Below are 20,324 nucleotides of genomic sequence, written 5' to 3' on the forward strand. Positions count from 1 at the left end.
AGCACCCACATGGTGGTTCACATCTCTAACTCCAGTTCCAGGACCTTTTCTGGTGTCCACAGGTACATGGCACAATGCAAACAAAATACTCAAGACACATAAAATTTAAAAATTTAAATGCTTTAAAAAATTCTGTTCATCCTTTAGGGTTCAGTTCCCACTGTCTGACAAATATCTGTTATGCCAAAATTGTTATGCCTTCTATATGCCAGCTGCCGCTTAAGGTCCTAGTGCAACAGTAAAATGACCCAAATGTGAAGAGCAACAACAGTCTGCGCTAAAATGTGGTCAAGAACTTGAAACGTGTTGGCTATCGTAAAAGAAGAGTTGAATTTTAAATCAGATCTAATTACTTCAGATTAAAATAGCTAAATGTGACTATTGACAATCAAACCAAACAAGGCAGCTCCAATGCTATACACGAGACAGAATTCCATGTGACAAAAAGTTATTAAAGAAACCAATACATACAGGTGGTAGTCAAGGAAGGCTTCTCTACAGAAACCTGGATTACAGTGCATGTGCCTATTTATTTACCTCAGAAAGCCTGCATTAATAGACAGCACTGAATTCCACTCAAAGTGCTCGCCTGCCTTCTTCGGCTGTATTTTCGCATCTACCAGTTAAGTATTTCTTGATCACATTTGTAAAAGTCATCCACAAAAATCTCCAAACTGAACCAGTCATCTAGTGTTCAAAATACACTGGGAGCTCCTAATTAAGAAAATGTGGGGATACCAGGGCCAAACTGCGGTGCTGGGTGTGGTGGCTCAAGTCTTTAATACCAGCACTTGGGAGGCAGAGACAGGAGGACCTCTGACCAGTCTGGTCTACACAGTGAGTTCCAAACCAGCTAGGCCTACATGGCAAGATCTTGTCTAAAATAAAACAAAAACCAGTGTTTCTTATCATCCAACCCTAGGTAGCCCAGAAGCCTCGCTCCAAACACGGCAGTGCACAGCAAACATGTCTTCCTTTTGTTTTCTCAGATCAACTTCTATAACAGGAAGGAACTATATAAGGAACCTTATATATAAGTTCCTTCTATATAAGGAACTATAATAGTTCCTTAACCTCGGCCAGATGTCATACATTTGCCAATTCCAGCCTTTCCGTGCGTGCTTCATGCAACACTGAACCCTTTAGCCCTACCATTTGATTGACAATTCCTCACGAGTAAACTTCTACTCACATCTTAGCAGTGTTTTCCTGACTTTCAACTGAGAGTTAATTGGGGGGAGGGGCTGTACAGAAGCGATGATGGATAAACGCTTTGGACTCGGTTTTTGTAAAAGTAGAGAAACCAAAGTGACTAACAGGATGCTAAGGGAGTGGGAAAAGGAAGCTCACAGAAAACGACTGGGAAGTGAAAAGAGGCGGAACCAGGAGATTCCAAAAGTCCCGAGCTTGGAGCTCCACACATCTCCCTGGGCGCCAGGAGTAGGTGCGCGCAGCCGGTGGCGATGTCAGGAGAGGCCCTAGGAAGTGCATCCTGGAGGGGAGCCCGGGGCCCAGGGCAGGCAGGTCAAGGCCGGGTTCGGGGTTAAGGCCGGCCCGGCGACAGCGCAGCCCCGCGGGTCCCGGCTCTGTGGCCGGTCCGCGGCGCGCATCCCGAGGGCCGCCATCGCCAGCCCCGCCGCGGCGGCCTCGAGTTACCTGCTGGTCTCCAGCGAAGAATACCGCTCCGGCAAGACCTGGAGGCAGCGCTGGAAGAAGCGCACGTGCCGGTCCCGCAGGAAATCCAGCCGCTCTCCCTCTCCGCTCCCCACCAGCTTCTCGTCCTCCGTGGCAGCCATGCTGCTCCGGAAGCGACACTCGCCGCGACCCGGAAGCAGTTGGCGGGAGGCGCGAAGTCGAGGCGGGCGGCGCTCCCACAGGTGTCTGGTTGGGGCGACCGTGGGAGCCGCACACCGTGGACCACCGAAAGGCTCAGCAGAGCAAGCACTTCGTCTCTCTTCTCCCTCGGTTGGGCAGTCTTTTCTATTCCGTCCCAGCGTTTTAGAAACCCTTCTCGCATCTCGTAAAATCAGTTCGTAAATCCCTTCGTCAGATTTCGTTTGTGAAAATGACAGAATGAAGCCCATTTATTCATGTGCTACCCAAAACAATTTAAACCCTGGCCCTAAACAGCATAAGGACGTGTGGTCTGAAAGTCTAACTTTGCAGGCGCTTTTTTGGAGGGCCACAGTTTTAAGCTGAATGAATAGGCAAGCTGAACTTACAGGTGGAAACTGGAGACAAACGTTTTACTAGACAATTATAAACACTATGAAAATTCAGACGTTTGTCCTAATCCTCTTTAGAGTATCTGGAATTATTTGAAATTGCATGCACAGATGGTCCTCATTTTATAACGTTTGGATCTATGCTGTGTATTGAGTATTGGTGCTTTAAAAGTGAAGATGTCATATTGTCAGGTAGCAGTTCAGTTAACTGAAGGTCCTTGAAATGGACCCATCAAATACCCAAACCATTGTATGGCAGAACTCAAGAATAGTTAGGATGAAGAGTATGATCAAACATCGGCTCATCTGAAGAAAGCTGAGGCAATAGGAGCAGAAGATAAAGTTATCCAAGCAGAATTTATGAAAATCAAACAAAAACAACAAAAGATACAAAGATAAGGAGGCGGTATATATAAAAGTGTTTGCTTAATAAGGTTTGAACTTTGTTTAAATATTAAACATTGATTATATAAAGGGAGCTCAACAACGTACAAATTATTTCTGCTTATACTTCATTTCCTCATTGTTGATAGTTTAGAAATACTGATACAGGTTTCCTCTTAAAAATTAAGTATAACAAAGTAGTGAAGTTGGTTTATGCTTACAGATAATACATATTCATTCATGGGTTGACTTTTTTCCCAGAAGTGGAAGCAGAAGATTCCAAAAGTCCTGAGCTTGGAGTTCCCACACCAGACCATAAAAATGTCAGGCTTTATGGATAAGATAGTCTGTCACAACTATTCACGCCTTCAGTTGCAATTTCACTGTAACTTATAATTAGCCACAGACAATGTATAACCAATGGGCAAAACTATTTCAATAAAACCTTATTCATGCAAAAATAGAATTTAAGTTGCCTTGGCCATGTACTATTTCCTTTAAGTTTACAAAGCACTCATGAGGAAGGAGTCCATGAAAGATTAAGCCTAACAAGATTCTTCAAAAACGAAGTAAGTAGAAATTTGGATGTACTTATAACTGTAGAAAATGAGTTTCTTACAAAATGTGCCCTGTGGGTTAGTGTTTTATATATATATATATATACATATATATATCACTATATATATTTAACACTCAACTCCAAAGCACCCTGGGTAATTTTTGGTACTCAGCAGTTGCACAAGCTTGGAAACCTGAATTCAATCCTAGGGATCAACATAAAGGTGGGAGGAGAGAACCAACTCCACCAAGGTGTCCTTTGATATATCCCAGCATATTGTGGTACATGTACGTCTGCCCCCAACATATCATGCTTACACACACACACACACACACACACACACACACACACACACACACACACACACACACTACAAACAAGGCTGGAAGTAAAGCACGTGGAGCATGTAGTTGGCATGCTTAGGGCTCTAGGTTCAATCCCAACACTGGTACCAAAGATAATGAAGACTAAAACAGTAAGAATCCATCAACCAGCATGCTTAGCTTTGATGCAGGCAGTTGAAAGGTGCATTTTTGTGCAATACTAGCTTTACTTTCCTATATCTTAGGTAGCAGTTCAGTTTTGTTGAATTCCTTCATCTCGTATATTCCTCAATAGTTCCAGATTATTTAAAAGAGTCATAGAAAACAATCAAATAAAATGGGCATTTCCAGTTAAGGATACTTTCTCATTGTGCACCATTAACTATACAATCAGAATTTACTTTCTAAAATTTGATATCTATATACTTTGAATCTGTATACTTATGTAACTATTAAACTGTTATGTAAGAAAAGATTTAGATCACTAATCCTACTAATTTCTGGGATATTCAGTCTGTATGTCTCTAATTGTGTGTGTGTGTGTGTGTGTGTGTGTGTGTGTGTGTGTGTGTACATATATATAAAATTAAAGGCATTTGAAGATAAATTGTAAGAAGTAAAATTTCTTATATTTTATGTATATAGTACTTTCTTTATAAGTTGAAACCTAACCAAAGTTAGAATGACATAAAATGTTTTAATACAAAAAAACTGAATTGAGTTGTGTTAAAAAATTTTCTACTTTTCAATCCAAAACCATCAGTGTACTGTTTAAAACCAGCTTATTTCAGAAGAAAAACTGTTCTTGATTTGGGGCAAGCAGAAGAAAACTGTACCACCCAGTAAGATACAAAGATTTTATAAATCTGTGGCTCCAGAAAGCCTGAAAGGAAATTTGACATAGTTGCAGGAAACCTGGAGGATGACATAATAATATATGAAGAAGGTACATGTAGCAAGGGAGGTTATTTAAAATAGTCTCCATATAAAATAAAGCATGCTTTAATCAAATACAAAATATTCATTACACAAAAATGAAACAACTGACAAATTACCATTTTGTTAAACTAGAAAATGTACTAAGTTATTGAACAACTCTTTTAAAAAGACACTTATGTCTTTGTTACTCAAGCTTAGTTACTTCCAAGTTATAAAAGTTACAAAATTTTGGCTTAAAAAAGACCAATTCTCCCAAATTATTTTACTAAGCCATGATAAAAACAAACTATTTTTGAAATATTTTGAGTATTAAAATGGAATAATGTTCGTAACACAAACCTATTTAAATAACATTCATATCAACACTAGGCCAACATACGCCATCTTTGTAGAATGAAAATATTGACAATGCTCCATGACACTTAAAACTTCTCAATTCATACACAGCACAATAACCAACTTGACTAAGCTAGTAACATTTAAATAGCAAAGTTAACCACCTTCTCCTGACATTCATCAAGTGACTAGCAATTGCATTATCTCATAGTCCCTCTAGATTCCTTGTCGCCAACTTGGAATGGCCCTAAAGAGAAAAAGAGAAAAGCAATTATAAATATGCAGGAAGATCAAAACAATAAAAAACAACTGATTAAAAGAGAGGTGCCCCTTTAAGGAAATAGGCAGCTGGGTAAACACACCGTAGACTGACAGTACTTTTTTCAAGTCTGTAATGGCAACTTAAAGTATATACAGTATTGGTGAGGTAGCTCTGTGGGTAAAGTGGGTTAAGGCATTTCCAACCAAGCCTGACAGCTCAAGTTGGACTTCTGAGACCCACATGATGGAAAAAGAGACACAAACATGTACACCACAGCAACCATAGCACTCACACGACCATACACACACAATACATATATAATAAAAAGTTAAAAATATAGATATGCTTTGTCAATCTGCTATATGAAAAATTATATTCAGAAACTGTATAAAAGACAAACATGCATAACACTGCACGAGATAAAAACATTATAAATCTTTATAAATGATCACCTTCTACTACCTTCTCACCTGTGCGGGATATGGAGAAGTGGCCCAGAGCCTGATGGGCCTATCTTTTTGGTTCGTTCTTCCCAGCCTTTCGTAGGTTTATAAAGCCTAGAGGGATCTCTGCTGACATTATTTTCAACCTGTGATCAGAAGTAGAATAGTATCAATTAATATGAACTAAATGTGTACTAAGTAAAATCTTTAGTAACACAAAGCAGTTTTAAAAATTACACTTGGCTATTACCCAAACATGAACTAACTAATATGTCCAAAATAAGCTTTCATTGTGCTTACACCACTAACATCAATTAATAAACTGCTAATTTATCCTTCCCCAGTTCTGTTATTTCATTTCTATTTTAATTATGGGAAATAGACTACAGCTTAGTATAAGGGCAATATAACCAGACAATAAATGTAGTATAAATAACACCCATAAAGTAGTCTACTTGACCCATGCGGCACCACATAGGTTCTGAGCAGTTAGTGGTGAGACTAAGCAATGCCCACAGCCACACCCACACAGAACGGAGCTTCAGAAAGAATGATGACGGGGACAAGACAGAAAATTCAGGGTCAAAGAAAAGAGTGCTTCTAAAGTCAATGGCAGAGCTCCAATAATAATTGCTAAGACTGTACTACGTTGTGCTCTGTGGAATGTACGTGTGCAATGTAAAGCAGAGAGAACAATGAGATAGAAAGGGAGGAGATCTGCCAGTCTCCTTAAAGTCAAGCAATCAGGACAACGAGGAGGGAGCCAGGGAAAGGTAAGTTCTGGTGTGCTATGCTGCCGGCCTGATTACAGATATTCTCTACTGTAGATTTCAGAGCTAAGAGAAACAATTTTGACCAGTTTTGTCATAAAGAAATGGTAAATATCTGAAGAGATGACTATGCTTAATCTGATTAAAGTATCATATAATTACACACATATATAAGTGGGGAAATATATACTTCATTAGTGTGAAAAATTGATGGTTATAGTTGGTTGAGAAAGTCAGTTTAAGAAGTAAAGATAAATTAAAGCAGGGCATGATAGCCCACAGCGGTGCATTCAAAGCTAGCCTGGGCTACACAGCAAGCTGTCTCAGAAACAAACACAACACAAGAGAGGACCTTTTCTTTCAATTTTGCCAGTCGCCTGTGTTTTTCTGCCTTCTCCTCTTCCTTTGACTGTCTATCTAGAATTTTCAGTTCAAGCTTCTGTAAATCCTAAAAAGGTACCAACAAAAAGACGACATTAAGAAAACAAAATTAACTCAAATTTGCTTTCGTAAGAGTTACAATTTAAATGACCTCAGCTGCCAACACTCCTTCGAAGGTGACGTTTCGAACGCAGGCTAAGAGCTGGTCCCTGACTACAGCCATGCAGACCCTTTCTGCATCACTTGCATTTAGACCTCATCTATTCCACTCAAAGGTTCAGTCTAAACCATGTTTCACTTACTAACACAGGTATGTCTAGTCTGGGGTCTCTCATATACTTTCCTAGCTCCAATTTTATTTTCTTTTTCTCAATCTTTCTTTTTTCATGGAGCCTGCTTACTTTGTCGGGGGAATGAGTAAGCATGAGATCTTTTGTTACTCAATATCATTTTTATATATAAACTAAAAGAAATGCACTGAAGTATACACCACTCATGTATATTATCTACTTTTCTTTGTACCTCCCTTTATGAATGTCGCTGCTATGCACATTAGCAATTCATAACATTTTTACTCACTGACAGCTACTTTGTTTATGCTTTGTGTATCTTAGAATAACCTTCCCTGTCTTGCTTACACAACACATTCAGCCTGGCTCATAGCCTCCTCGCCTGTTGGTTCCCATGTGTTCCTTGGCGTTCCAAGATACTGAAGTATAACTCTCTGTGTGTGTGTGTGTGTGTGTGTGTGTGTGTGTGTGTCTAGGAATTGAACCTAGAGCCTCCAACACGCCAGGCAAGCCATCTTCCACTAAACTACATCCCAGCAGTATACTCAAGTGTTCCTAGCTTCCCCACAAACAACAGTTGACACTTCTCCAAGCGCCGAGTCATGCTCTCCCTCCTGTTAGAGAAGCCTCGATTCCAGCATCACCTTCTCTCTATCAATCAGAGCTGTGTAAGCACCTTTGTATTATCTACCCCCTGAAGCACTCCGTGTGTACCTTAACTTCCTCACCATCTGTCCTAAGTAGGTTTCTAGTGGTATGCTAAATACCATGACCAAAAGCAGCTTGAGGGAGGAAAGCGTTTATTTCAGCCGACAGGTGTGGTTCATCACTGCGGGAAATTAGGGCAGGAACCTGGAGGCTGGAACTGAAGCAGAGGCCATGGAAGAGCTCTGCTTTCGGGATGGTTCCCTGTAGCTTGCTCAGCCTGCTTTCTTATACAACCCAGGACCACCTGTGCAGAGGTGGCACAGCACACAGAGGGCTGCACCCTCCCCTATCAGTCAGCATAAAGAAGACAGCCCACAGATGTGCCTACAGGCCAATCTAATGGAGGCACTTTCTCAGCTGAGGTCCCCTCTTCCCAGATGACCCTTGCTTGGGTCAACTTAACGAAAAATCTGACCAGGACACTATCACTTGACCTGCATATCTTTTCCACTAAATTATAACTTACTAGAAGTTAGGGAGTGAAATGTGCTCAGTTATAGGGATGCCAGCGCAGGTGTGCTGGGTAAGATGATGGGATGAACTCAATGCCTGTGTAAGCAAACCTGGAAATAAAGCATTCATGAACCACACCCATAAACTACTTAGGAAGGATGTTTACTCACTCTTTCTTGAAACCGGGAAATCTCATCAGCAGCAGTCTTCCTTTTTTCTGCCTTTTCTGTCTTTTCCTTTATCTCCCTCTCGAGCCGCAGGAACTCCTCCTGCTCTTTCTTCTGCTGGGTGTAACTTTCCAGGAGTAGTTTCAACTTGAACTGCCGCTGCCGCTCTTTCTGCTGCTTCCTCTCTCTCTCCTCTTCTTCCTTGAGCTGGGAGGCATGCTTCATTGACATCTCTATACTTTTCTGCTTCTTCCAAGCTTCCACCGCCAATTTCTGCTTCTTTCTCTGTTCCTCTTTCTGCTTTTGATTATCTTCTGGTTTGCTATGAGAAGGCACAGCTGTGGTGTCTGCCTTCTCTTTTAACTTGAGCATTTCCTCTTTCTTTTGCTGCTTTTTGGTTTTCCAATTTTGAATAGACTAAAAGGATCAAAGGGAATCAAAACAAAAACAAACATGCTTTTCTTTTTTAAATCAGTCTGTGGCATTTAATACAACTTCAGTTCTAACTTCCTAGAAAATATATTAATTTGTGGATGCTGGATGTTTAGGTTTTTAGGTTTTATTTTAAATCAGTGCAATTTTTTCTACTCACATTTTTTAAAATTCCTGTATCCTGTAAACCTCTGGACCCTGGGTTATTTGGCCTTCCCCTGCATGCAGAAATGCTCCTCCATCTCCTCCAACTCTTGGGTCCTGACACTTTCCTCTGATTCATTTTGCTTTCAAATTCTCTCTAGGAGACCTTTCTCCTACCAGTCAGTATCAGAAGATGCATTAAAAGCGGGACAGTGAAGGGCATGAGCCCTGAAGCCATATTATTTGGGAATTGATTTTGGCTTTGCCATTTATTAGGTGTGAGTCTGAAAGAGTCACTAGCCTATGCTCCCCTATCTACTTGGTGGTTTGAATGAGAATGGCTGGTCATAGGCTCACACATTTGAATGCTTAGTCCCAGCTGGTGGAGCAGTCCCAGAAGGATTGGAAGGTGTAGTCTTGTTGTGGTATGTGTTACTGGTCATGGGCTGAGGTTTCAATTGCACACACCATTCCTAGTTAGCCCCGGTCTCTGCCTCATGCTTGTGAATCAAGATGTAAACTCTCAGCTACTGTTCTGCACCATGCCTCTCTCTCTGTCTCCTGCCATGATGGTCATGGACTCTAACCCCCTGGAGCAACACACCCCAAATCAAATGCTTTCTTTTATAAGTTGTCTTGGTCATGGTGTTTTGTCATGGCAATAGAAAAGTAACTAAGACATCTATAAAACGATAGGAAGTAATTCTTACACAGGGTTATTGTGACAATTAAATGAGTTGGTACCTGATACATGATGCTTCATAATTGCAGGACAAAAATTTAAAAGTTCCATCTCTTATATGAATATGTAAAGATTATTTAAAATTCTAGCAACCTTTATGCCACATAGTATGCTACCTACTGTATTTCTCAGCCCCCATCCAGGTCAGGAATCTACTTCCTCATCTTTGCTTACAGTGTATCATTCATCCATTCATTCAATAAATTCTACATAGTGAGATAATATGAAAAGCAAAGCTATAGGATTGAGAGATGATTAGCGATACCAAGTACTCTCTAGACAGTGCCACTCAATACGACAGTCCTCAAACATATCAGGAATGTGTGACAGAACGTACTTCTTCCTTACTGGACAACCAACTGTCACACAGTCATCTCATGGCAGAGTGGTCAAGGTTTACAGACTGAAATCCAGTCCATGGGTCAGCTCTGAGTGGCACAGTTGTGGGGGAGACACAGCATAGGCATTCTATAGGGCATGGTGGAAACACTGTTAGTGAATGCTCCAGGGGACCACTTATTTTGGGGTTGACAAGAAGATGGTAGCCTTTGATCTAGGAATATTTTGTCAGTCAGGGAATGGATAGGAGAAAGTAGATATACATAAAAAGAGAAGGTACTCAAGGGTACTCCAGAGCATGTCTGAAAAATGTAAGTATCATTTATCCAAAACACAGGCTATATTAAAGGAATTAGGGGTAGGGAGGGATGGTAAATGCTCTACTCAGAATCTTACAACTCAGTATATCTAACACTTGTCCCAACTTCCCTCTTCTCTAACATGTAAACTACTCCTCTGTGGTCACACTGCCTTCTACCTGAGCCTTACATCACATCTACAAAACAGAGGAGACAGACTGATTGGGTGTAAGAGTCATGTGGGACTGGAGAGGCTTGCTTCTATTCTAAGGAGCACAGTGTCTGTTCCTTTCTGAGATGGGGTATTACACAAAGCTGGCAAGTAACCTAAACTGGCTAAAAACTAGGTTGTTAGGCCCAGAGTTCCAGCAGGGTCAGGGGTTGAGGTCTTCCAAGTTCTAACAGGTTCCAGAGCAATGCTGACTCTGTGCTGGGGATCACTTTGAAAATCTAGAGTTCCAAGCATTGGTAGAAGAAAGGCCTACACATTTCTTAGATTTTGAGTCTTTAAAAATTATCTGTATCTTTATACTAAAAATTTCTTAAGACTCCCAAAGTCAATCTCCTCACATCCATCTTATTTTAGATGGGATAAAACAATGAGATCGCAAACAGAAAGTCCACGGCCTTCTCTAAACTTCAGATCACACAGGAGATCATTATTTTTTAGGGCTCTGCGGGTATGTCATCTGTAGACAAGACCATGTATTCCTGCTAACCCAAACAAGTTAAAGGTCACACAGCCGACCTCAAACCACAGCAGCAAACACACATGCTCCACCACAAACCCCTCAGACTTGTCAACAGATCACCCATTTTCTCTAAATTAGTGGTTCTCAACCAAAGGTGAGCTGCTCCCCCGACAACAGAGACTCGTCTGTTGATTATAAGGAAGGACACGTTGGTTGCTGGAGCCCAGTGACACTGCTAACCACTCCACCACAGACAAGACAGCCACCACAATTACTCAGCACCAGATGCTGCCAGCCGAGGCTGAGAAACCTTGACCTAGGTAAAAGCCAGGCTAGTATTTATTTGAAAACGAACCTTTGGTCTATTTGCTACAATCCTCTTAGGGTAGCTAAAACTTGAGTCTTTAAACAGTGCTGTCCCCCAGAAACGACTGTAGCCTCTGCTAAGATGACCTCTTCCTGCAGTCTGTATGGATGTGGATGGTACATTGTGTAATGTCTTGTGATAGAAGTTCATCTGCAGGTGTACCACTGAGAGAAAGTTCCCCAACTACTCCACGTCTTGGTTTCTGCTCTAAGAGACCATGGCTGACTTGATGCTGTCTGGGAAACGTTCATGAGACAGTGAAGAGTTTTGCACAGCACCTGGGCCACAGACACACACGATGCACCACAGCTGCTAGAACCACTATTACCTCTTTCTTCCTTTCTTCTAGAGCCAGGAACTTCTGATACCACTTCTCATGTTGCTGAACTTCATCCAGTGTTCTTCCCGGAAGGTGTTCTACAACCTCCTTCAGGAATGCTGGCTTCCCCTTATGTTTGCTTCTCACTCTCACGAAGTTCTGGTGGTCAAAGTCATCCCAGCCCCCCTGGCGCCCTCCTGTTTGCTGAAGGAATTTTTCAAATTCGACCACTTCTTCTGGAAGAGTACTGGGTGTCACTTTGTCTACAGGAACTTTGCTTGAGATCGCTCGGAAAGCTTTCTCTGTTTCTGAGTTACCCAAAGCCCAAGAGTCAATTTTCCTAGAGACGGCACTCAACTCATTATTAGTCGTTTTCTCTTCTTGAATTAGCTCTTCGTATCTAAAATGAAGAAAAATGAAGTTTGAATTCAACGAATCCATATTAACCCTTCACTTTCCTGCAAGTTGAATCATCTCTGACTCCACTTGTTGACATTTCTAATATTAATAATATTCTTATCTGAGCCTTAAAAGAAGTTTGTCTTCTCAAACTTACACAATCTTTCACACTTTCATTTGTGATCTCCTGGTGTCCAAGATAAATGAAAATTTAGTTTAAGTATGAAAGGCTGTCTAAACTCTAGGACAGAAGATAGACTAGTAAACTTATTGTTGCCAGAAGTTTTCCTGTGTCCTGCTCAGTCCCACAGCTGCTCGGTCCCAAGTAAACACAGAGAGGCTTATACTAATTACAAACTGTATGGCCTATAGCTCAGGCTTCTTGCTAGCTAGCTCTTTCATCTTAAATTAACCCATTTTTATTAATCTATATGTTACCACATTGCCATGGTATTACCGGTCTTCTGGCATCTTGTTGCTCCTTGGGCGGCAGGCTGGCGTCTCCCCTCTGACTCCACCCTTCTTCCTCTCTGTCTTCAGTTTGAATGTGCTGCCAAACCTATTCTGCCTTGCCATTGGCCAAACAGCTTTATTTATCAACCAATGAGAGCAACACATATTCACAGCATACAGAAAGACATCCCATAGCACTTCTCCTTTTCTGTCTAATCAAAAAGGAAGATTTTAACTTTAACATAGTTAAATTATGTATAATAAAACAGTTATCAAGTAGAATTAGTTACAATATCTAGTCTACTTGTATTTGGTAAAAGTAAAGAAAATATTCTGTCATTTATCCTATATTTGTAAGTCTAAAGTTTTATATCTAATTTACCTTTTATCACAACTAAGGAAAACTATAATTATAACTATCCAGTTTTCAACTCCATCAAAGACCCCAAACGAATATATTAGTATCTAAGTAAACAGGAAGTGCATTGTAAGCAACTTCCAAAATTCTAGAAATGACAGAGACAACTTATAGTACATTCACAGGTGACAACCTATAAGTGAGTTACTGGAAAATCAAGATCAAAACTTTATGTTAAATGAGTTTTAAAACATACATCAGTCTCTGTTCTTCTTTAAAAGTATTGATTGCATTTTCAATTTCTTCCATCATTTCTCTGAGCTTTTCAACAACTGTAAAAAAATAAAACCACCATGTCATATTTTAATATAGCTGAGCTAATAATTAGGAGAAAATATGGACTGTCCCTAATTTAAAAACATTTCTTAGCACAAGAAATTAAGAAAACCACTAACAAGTAAATTTTTTGTGATTACAATTTCTTATTAAAGGTATTTTTCTACATGCCCATACTATTAAATCCTATAATCAGTATTACTCTTATAAAAATTATTTCATACTACACATACTATTGTTTGACTCACACATTTTTATTTAAGAAAATATTTTGGTTAAAAAATGTGGACACCCAGGTAATGTGGTGCACACCTTTAATCCCAGCACTTGGGACATGGAGGCAGGTGAATCTGTGAGTTGGAGGGCAACCAGAACTACATATTGAGACCTAAACAAACAACCAAAAACAGTTATGCTTAACTTTGCATATAAGTATATATACTACTGCCTCTCTTTTTCTATGGCTACATATGGTATTTCATTATCTAAAACTATCTGATTCATTTAATTTTCCTGTTGATGAACCTTTAAATACGCACAACAGTACAGTAAAAATCCTTGTGCATATATATATATATATATATACCTTCTCCCCATGTATTTTAAATCACTTCCAAAAGAAGGTAAGGACCTATCATCAATCTAGCTGACATTTTTGTGATTATTAATAAGCATGGACATTTGTTCCATCTGAGTTTTGTATATCTTTTGATACACTGTGTGCCTTATAATCTCAGTCCTTTTTCCTATTACTGTTTATCTTGGTTGCCCTAATTTGTAGAAATTCTATATCTTACGAATATTCATTTATTAAATTACATATATAGATATACTTTTCTAATTTGTCTTTCAACAATATTTATGGATTTAAGTGTTTTTAAAGTAATTACAGTCATTTTTTCTTTAGATTTTTGTTCTTTTCTTATATAACAGAATATTATCAAAAAGTTGTTGCATGTTCCCTCTAGCACACTACAGCCTCATTTAATTTAATGAATGCCATCCATTCTTCTCCCATTTGCCAGTTCTAGTGATTGCCATACTCCAAGCACTGCACCTATACTCTAGAGCTCTGTTCCATCCCATCCTGCCCAAACCCCACCAGAAGGTCCATGATCTCCACTGCACAGACTAAGGCACGAAAGCTCAGAGAGATCGAGGTTTTGCCTAAATGCCCTAACTAATAAATGACAGACTAAGGTTTTGATCCAGTATATTCTGAGTCCACACATCTTCAGCACCAATCAGGAAAGAATTTTGAAACAGAAGGTGGGAATGGGATTTTTTTTCTCCCTCCCCCAAACTAGCATTTGTCCCAGTAAAGTCAAACCATTCCTTACATATTTGAAATACTTCCGAAAGGTTTTTTTGTTTTTTGTTTTTTGTTTTTTTTTTTTTGTTGTTTTTTTTTTTTTGGTTTTTCGAGACAGGGTTTCTCTGTGTAGCTTTGCGCCTTTCCTGGGACTCACTTGGTAGCCCAGGCTGGCCTCGAACTCACAGAGATCCGCCTGCCTCTGCCTCCCGAGTGCTGGGATTAAAGGCGTGCGCCACCACCGCCCGGCTTGTTTTTTGTTTTTTGTTTTCCCCCAAAAGCCAATGACAGGATATGCAGGATAAGGGCTAGGATTTGGGAAACCAATCTTTTTCCACTTGGCTGGCTAAATCTGAACCTTCCTGGGCCACAGTGTTCCGACCTTACAGTGTCTCTCCTGCCTATTTGACAATGTTAAGGACGGAATGGCAGTTCAAAGGCTGAAAATCCTATATAAGCTCTGATACTACACTTCTCAACTCTACCCTTACTTTGAATGAAGTAGGGCTGGGTCCACTATGTCAAATGGAAAGAAAAGACATTCACTAGAAAGGCATACATTTTTCTAATGCACCAACAGAAAACAGCGACACATAAAAGAGAATCTTATACTGAATTCTTCTTACAATCAGGTGTAGGCTTCACATCTTTCAGCTGGTGCTGAAGTTTCTTCACATTGTTATGTATTTTGGCCAACTGTTGCTGGATTTTTGCTCCTGTAAGGAAAAGTCCCTAGTTAATTCTGTGACAAGTGTGGCTACAATTAGGCCCCTGCAGATAAACGCCATACAGTCCTTTGGTGAAAGACAGCCAGGAACAACTCAGCAGCAGCCATTTATGTCCCAACCATCTGAACATGAGGTATCGCTGCTCTAGATAAAGCATCTCCGTTTCCCAAATATTTGAAAAGACCATTGGTTCCACTTACTGGAAATGTGACGTGAAGATGTATCTTTTTTCCTTCTGTGGAGAGAGACTTACTGACTATTGTTTTAAAAGCATGCCAAGTAACTTAAGCTTAACATGTTTTGCTATCTCTTTTGTTGTTGTTTTCTTTTTTGTTTGGTTGGTTTTTGGTTTTTCATGACAGGGTTTCTCTGTGTAGCCCTGGCTGTCCTAGAACTCATTCTGTAGACAAGGCTGGGCTTGAACTCACAGAGATGCTCCTGCCTCTGCTTCCTGAGTGCTGGGATTAGAGACATGTGCCACCACCACTCGGTTCACGTTTTGCTCTTTAAAATGCATCTTTCTTTTTAATTTGTTATAATTTCTGGAAACAGAAATTGATTTTAACTTGATTTTGGAAATATTAAACTGTCTAACCAACACTAATTCTTTGTGTGCCTGTGTGTGCACATGTGTGTGTGTGGGGGGGAGGGTATGTGTGCGTGTGTGTGGTGTACGTAATCTTATCTGTGCACATGTGCATGCACATGTGTGGGCATGTGTGTGGAGGCCAGGGGCCAATGTCAGGTGTCTTACTCTATTGTTCTGTAACTTACTAACTTTTTAGTAAGAGGGTAGACCTACATCTTCTTTTCAAAAAAATGTATTGCATTTATTTATGTGTCACATGTCACAGTGCATGTGTGGAGTTGGCTTTCTCCTTCCACCATGTGGGTCCCGGATAGCACACTCCAGTCAGAAGACGAGCACCTCTACCTGCCACGCACTCCCACAGCACTGACACTGTACACACTGGGATCCGCTGTGTGCACTCCCACAGCGCTGACACTATACACACTGGGATCCGCTGTGTGCACTCCCACAGCACTGACACTGTACACACTGGGATCCGCTGTGTGCACTCCCACAGCGCTGACACTATACACACTGGGATCCGCTGTGTGCGCTCCCACAGCACTGACACTGTACACACTGGGATCCGCTGTGTGCACTCCCACAGCACTGACGTTGTACACACTGGGATCCGCTGTGTGCGCTCCCACAGCACTGACACTGTACACACTGGGATCCGCTGTGTGCGCTCCCACAGCACTGACACTGTACACACTGGGATCCCCTGTGTGCACTCCCACAGCACTGACACTGTACACACTGGGATCCGCTGTGTGCACTCCCACAGCGCTGACACTGTACACACTGGGATCCGCTGTGTGCACTCCCACAGCACTGACGTTGTACACACTGGGATCCGCTGTGTGCGCTCCCACAGCACTGACACTGTACACACTGGGATCCGCTGTGTGCGCTCCCACAGCACTGACACTGTACACACTGGGATCCGCTGTGTGCACTCCCACAGCACTGACGTTGTACACACTGGGATCCGCTGTGTGCACTCCCACAGCACTGACACTGTACACACTGGGATCCGCTGTGTGCACTCCCACAGCACTGACGTTGTACACACTGGGATCCGCTGTGTGCACTCCCACAGCACTGACGTTGTACACACTGGGATCCGCTGTGTGTACTCCCACAGCGCTGACACTGTACACACTGGGATCCGCTGTGTGCACTCCCACAGCACTGACGTTGCAGAGACACACCTACCCACTTGATTTTTATGAGGCAATTAACGAGGTGAACTCGGCTCCTCGAGTTTTCTTTTCAACCCATGACTAGTATTAATTCTATGGAGACTGACAAACTTCTCATTATGTATTAATTTCACCTAAACACATGTTCTTAAAGGTATGTGTGGTACCTAATGGTTTCTATGCCACAAGTTGCCAAGAATAAGCAAAGAACCACCCAGAAGTAAAAGGGTAGGTGAATAATAAAAAGCATAAGAACAAAATAATGACCTGGGACATGTTCAGATGCTTAGCACCGGAAGTGCTGCTTACTCCTTCCTCATTTTCTGAAGTAACCATGCTAGTGTGTTTATTTAGATTAGCAGACCTATGGTATAACACTCGCACCCATTCACATCTATGCAAATAACAGGACCATTCTGTCATAATCTAGGAGTTTGTGCGGCTTCCTTGGCTCTTTTGTTTTGTTTTGTTTTGTTTTTGCAACTTGTCACAATGTAAAACACCAAAGGCTTCGTTACAAAAATCCTTAAAGGCAACTTTTTTTCAGGGCTGACAAGTGCTAGATCACCGAGGGAGCAGTTTTTGTTTTTTATTTATCAAAAGGTTTGGAGCCAGGGCCAAGATCCAGATTAAGCCTCCAAATATGAATATTTGACTTTGGTATGGCTCCATTTTAAAACAAACAAACAAAATTTAAAGCAAATTCTTTATTTTAAAGCTCTTTTTTTTTTAAAGCTCTTTTTATCTTGATTTATATGTATCTGTGTGTGTGTGCGCTCACATGTGTGTAGGTCCCCATTTATCTTGATTTTTATGTATCTGTGTGTGTGCACATGTGTATAAGTCCCCGTTTATCTTGATTTTTATGTATGTGTGTGTGTGTGTGTGTGTGTGTGTGTGTGTGTGTGTGTGTGTAGGTCCCAGTGGAGGCCCGACAAAGGCGCGAATCCCCTGGAGCTGAACTTGCAGTGGGTCGGGAGCCTCCCAAGATGGGTCTTCTGCAAAAGCAGCGTGTGCCCAACCATCTCTCCAGCCCCTTAGTTCCACTTCTAAAGTTCCACCCTATGAAATTACCAAGTTCAAGAAGACATAGAAACAGCATCCCTTTATTAGGAAAGCTTGGTCCTCTTTTGGGGTTTTAAGTCAAGAAAGTCTCCTGGGGCAGAAGGCGGTGGTGCTGGCGGGTACACTGTAGCCCTCGGGAGGCAGCACGGACAGGGTGGATGATGGACAGGGGTGGAAGCCGGTGAGGAAGGAAAGGAGGGAACTTGTGAGCAAAGTTAAATAATTAGCAAGTGGCTGATTTTTGCCACAGCTCATCAGTTACACAATTACCTTATGCAATCTTATTTTGTCATTTGGAAATGAAACACTGTACAGCCATCCACAGGCAATAAAAATGCAGGTATTTATCAAAAACCCAGGTATGACCCCTGAGGTAAGAAATAGCTATTTACTTCTTCAGAGCTGTGATCCATGAAGAAGAGTGTATCTCTTCGCATGGAGACCAAGGTTCCCTCCTTTCTTAGATAAGTACTCAGTATTAATAATGAATGGCAAACTGAAGAACAGGAAACAGTAAAGAAAGTTAAAGCTGCACGGAAAAGAGAGAAAAAATGAGTTGGACATGGTGGCATGTGTCTGCAATGCCAGCATTTGGGAGGTGGGCAGGAGGCTCAAGAGTTTGAGGTCAGCACTGGGAATATAAGCTGCAGCAGAATCTTAAGGTCTTATTAATAAACACAAACCCGAGCCAGGTACTGGGTGAACGCTGAAAGATCAGAGAGACTGAACCAGCCACAGCTAACCTCGCCTTGCCAATTCCTCAGCTGATCCTGTTTCCTCAGACTGGAAACCTCTGAGTCCTCATCTGAATGGATCTCAGCTGAACTGCTACTAAAAACTGAAAAGCTTAACTAACTTTAGTTCCTGGTTTTCACGCCTTATTTATCTTTCTGCTTCCTGCCATTACTTCCTGGGATTAAAGGCGTGAGTCACCATGCCTGGTTGTTTCCAGTGTGGCTTTGAACTCACAGAGATCTGGATGGATCTCTGCCTCCCAAGTGATAGGATTAAAGGTGTGTGTGTGCCACCATTTTCTGGCCTCTGTATCTAGTGGCTGTTCTGTTCTCTGACCCCAGATAAGTTTATTAGGGTGCACAATATATTGGGGGACACAATATATCACCACAATAGGGAGCTCAAAGTCAGTCTGGTCCACAGGACTTTGTTTCAAAGAAGCAAAAGAAAGGGCAAAACAAGTCCCTAAAAATACAAAAGTTTAGATCCTGTTTAAGGACACAGGCAAGAAATGAAAGATCAGCCTGCTCGTGCCTACAGAAGGGAAAGCAGCAGTAATTAAGACACCACCATCTAGATTTCTGTGAGGTCAAGAATGGAAACTTGATAGGTGGCATTTCTATTCTCTTCCTATTCTCATTCCAGCAGAAGGGGGAGAGTGAGTCTTGCTACTACATGACAGAAGAGGACTTTTTAAAATGGTATGACCTTACATTTAGAAGGGGAAAATCACTAGAAACGTTTTAAACTGTGATAAGACAGTATCAGGAGCAGTTTAATCTCTACCAAGAAAATCAATGTTATAAAGCTTAGTAAAGGCCACTATTTTTTTCTGTAAGCAATGCTAAGCAGCTTTTGTTTTATAAGGATTTTTGCAACATGCAGAATCTAACTGTATTCTCCCACGCTATGACAATGAGTAATCTGCATAACAAACAACAACATATTCGCTTCTCCTGTATTTCATCTCAGGATCAGACACGGGTCTCCTGAGGTAGAAACTGTGGAAACTCCGGCCTGGGCATGACTCAGTGTTAGCACTCTGTACGGCTAGTGGTGTGGGCTCCGATTCTGCTGACATTTACTGGGTCTAGTGCTCAGTCAACAGTGCCAGGGTGATGAGCCAGGACCAGACAGCACAGGAAATGAAGTATTGTTGGTCTTTTCAATATCAATGGCACTTGCTGACTTATCAACTCAAAATTAAGTCTTTCCTATTAATATGGAAGAAACAGACTTAGAAAACAATTCAGTTCGATTGACTGAACAGTAATGTCAAAATAAAATAAATACATGTCCTTAAGAGACAGATTTGTCACCGGCCATGAATCTCCAAGAACCACAACACAGTCGATGCACAAGTACAACACAGGACAAAACTATACTCTACATCACTCAACAGTTTGTAATTCGTCATGAACCCAACTTACTTTCCGTCTTCCTGCTGTTTATCAGTTTATTTTCCAATTCTTCCAGCATGCTATGCTCAGTTCTGAAGTCGCCTCTTTGGTTGTAGAAATGGCTGTGTTTATCTTTTTCAATGACAATAACTCTTTAGGAAAAGAAACAAATGGTATAAATACAATTT

General features: G+C 41.1%; 2 protein-coding genes across 6 annotated transcripts in view; both read right to left on the minus strand.

Annotated features, from left to right (window-relative positions):
- Pggt1b (protein geranylgeranyltransferase type I subunit beta) overlaps positions 1–1,823 on the minus strand; it is a 44,703-nt gene extending 42,880 nt beyond the window's left edge. The window contains exon 1 of one of the 4 annotated variants that reach the window (XM_076555214.1): positions 1,657–1,804. Coding sequence is in view for 2 of the 4 variants with exons in the window: in XM_006977663.4 (XP_006977725.1) it covers positions 1,657–1,796 (140 nt within the window). In the remaining 2 variants the exon portion in view is untranslated. Of the gene's footprint in view, positions 1–1,656 lie in introns of all 4 variants that reach the window. The other 3 variants (XM_006977663.4, XM_076555213.1, XM_076555215.1) reach the window with 3 other exon arrangements.
- Positions 1,824–4,477: 2,654 nt separating this feature from the next.
- Positions 4,478–20,324, minus strand: part of Ccdc112 (coiled-coil domain containing 112) — a 32,744-nt gene continuing 16,897 nt past the window's right edge. Inside the window, exons 3-10 of one of the 2 annotated variants that reach the window (XM_015996427.3) lie at positions 20,167–20,288; positions 15,059–15,148; positions 13,041–13,116; positions 11,584–11,974; positions 8,244–8,657; positions 6,594–6,689; positions 5,499–5,617; positions 4,478–5,013 (exon numbers count right to left, since the gene is read on the minus strand). In XM_015996427.3, coding sequence (XP_015851913.2) covers positions 4,983–5,013; positions 5,499–5,617; positions 6,594–6,689; positions 8,244–8,657; positions 11,584–11,974; positions 13,041–13,116; positions 15,059–15,148; positions 20,167–20,288 — 1,339 coding nt within the window. In that variant the 3' untranslated portion in view covers positions 4,478–4,982. The remainder of the gene's footprint in view (positions 5,014–5,498; positions 5,618–6,593; positions 6,690–8,243; positions 8,658–11,583; positions 11,975–13,040; positions 13,117–15,058; positions 15,149–20,166; positions 20,289–20,324) is intronic. The other variant, XM_042264308.2, reaches the window with a different exon arrangement.

Source organism: Peromyscus maniculatus, chromosome 19, assembly GCF_049852395.1.
Source record: "Peromyscus maniculatus bairdii isolate BWxNUB_F1_BW_parent chromosome 19, HU_Pman_BW_mat_3.1, whole genome shotgun sequence".
Lineage (NCBI taxonomy): Eukaryota > Metazoa > Chordata > Mammalia > Rodentia > Cricetidae > Peromyscus > Peromyscus maniculatus.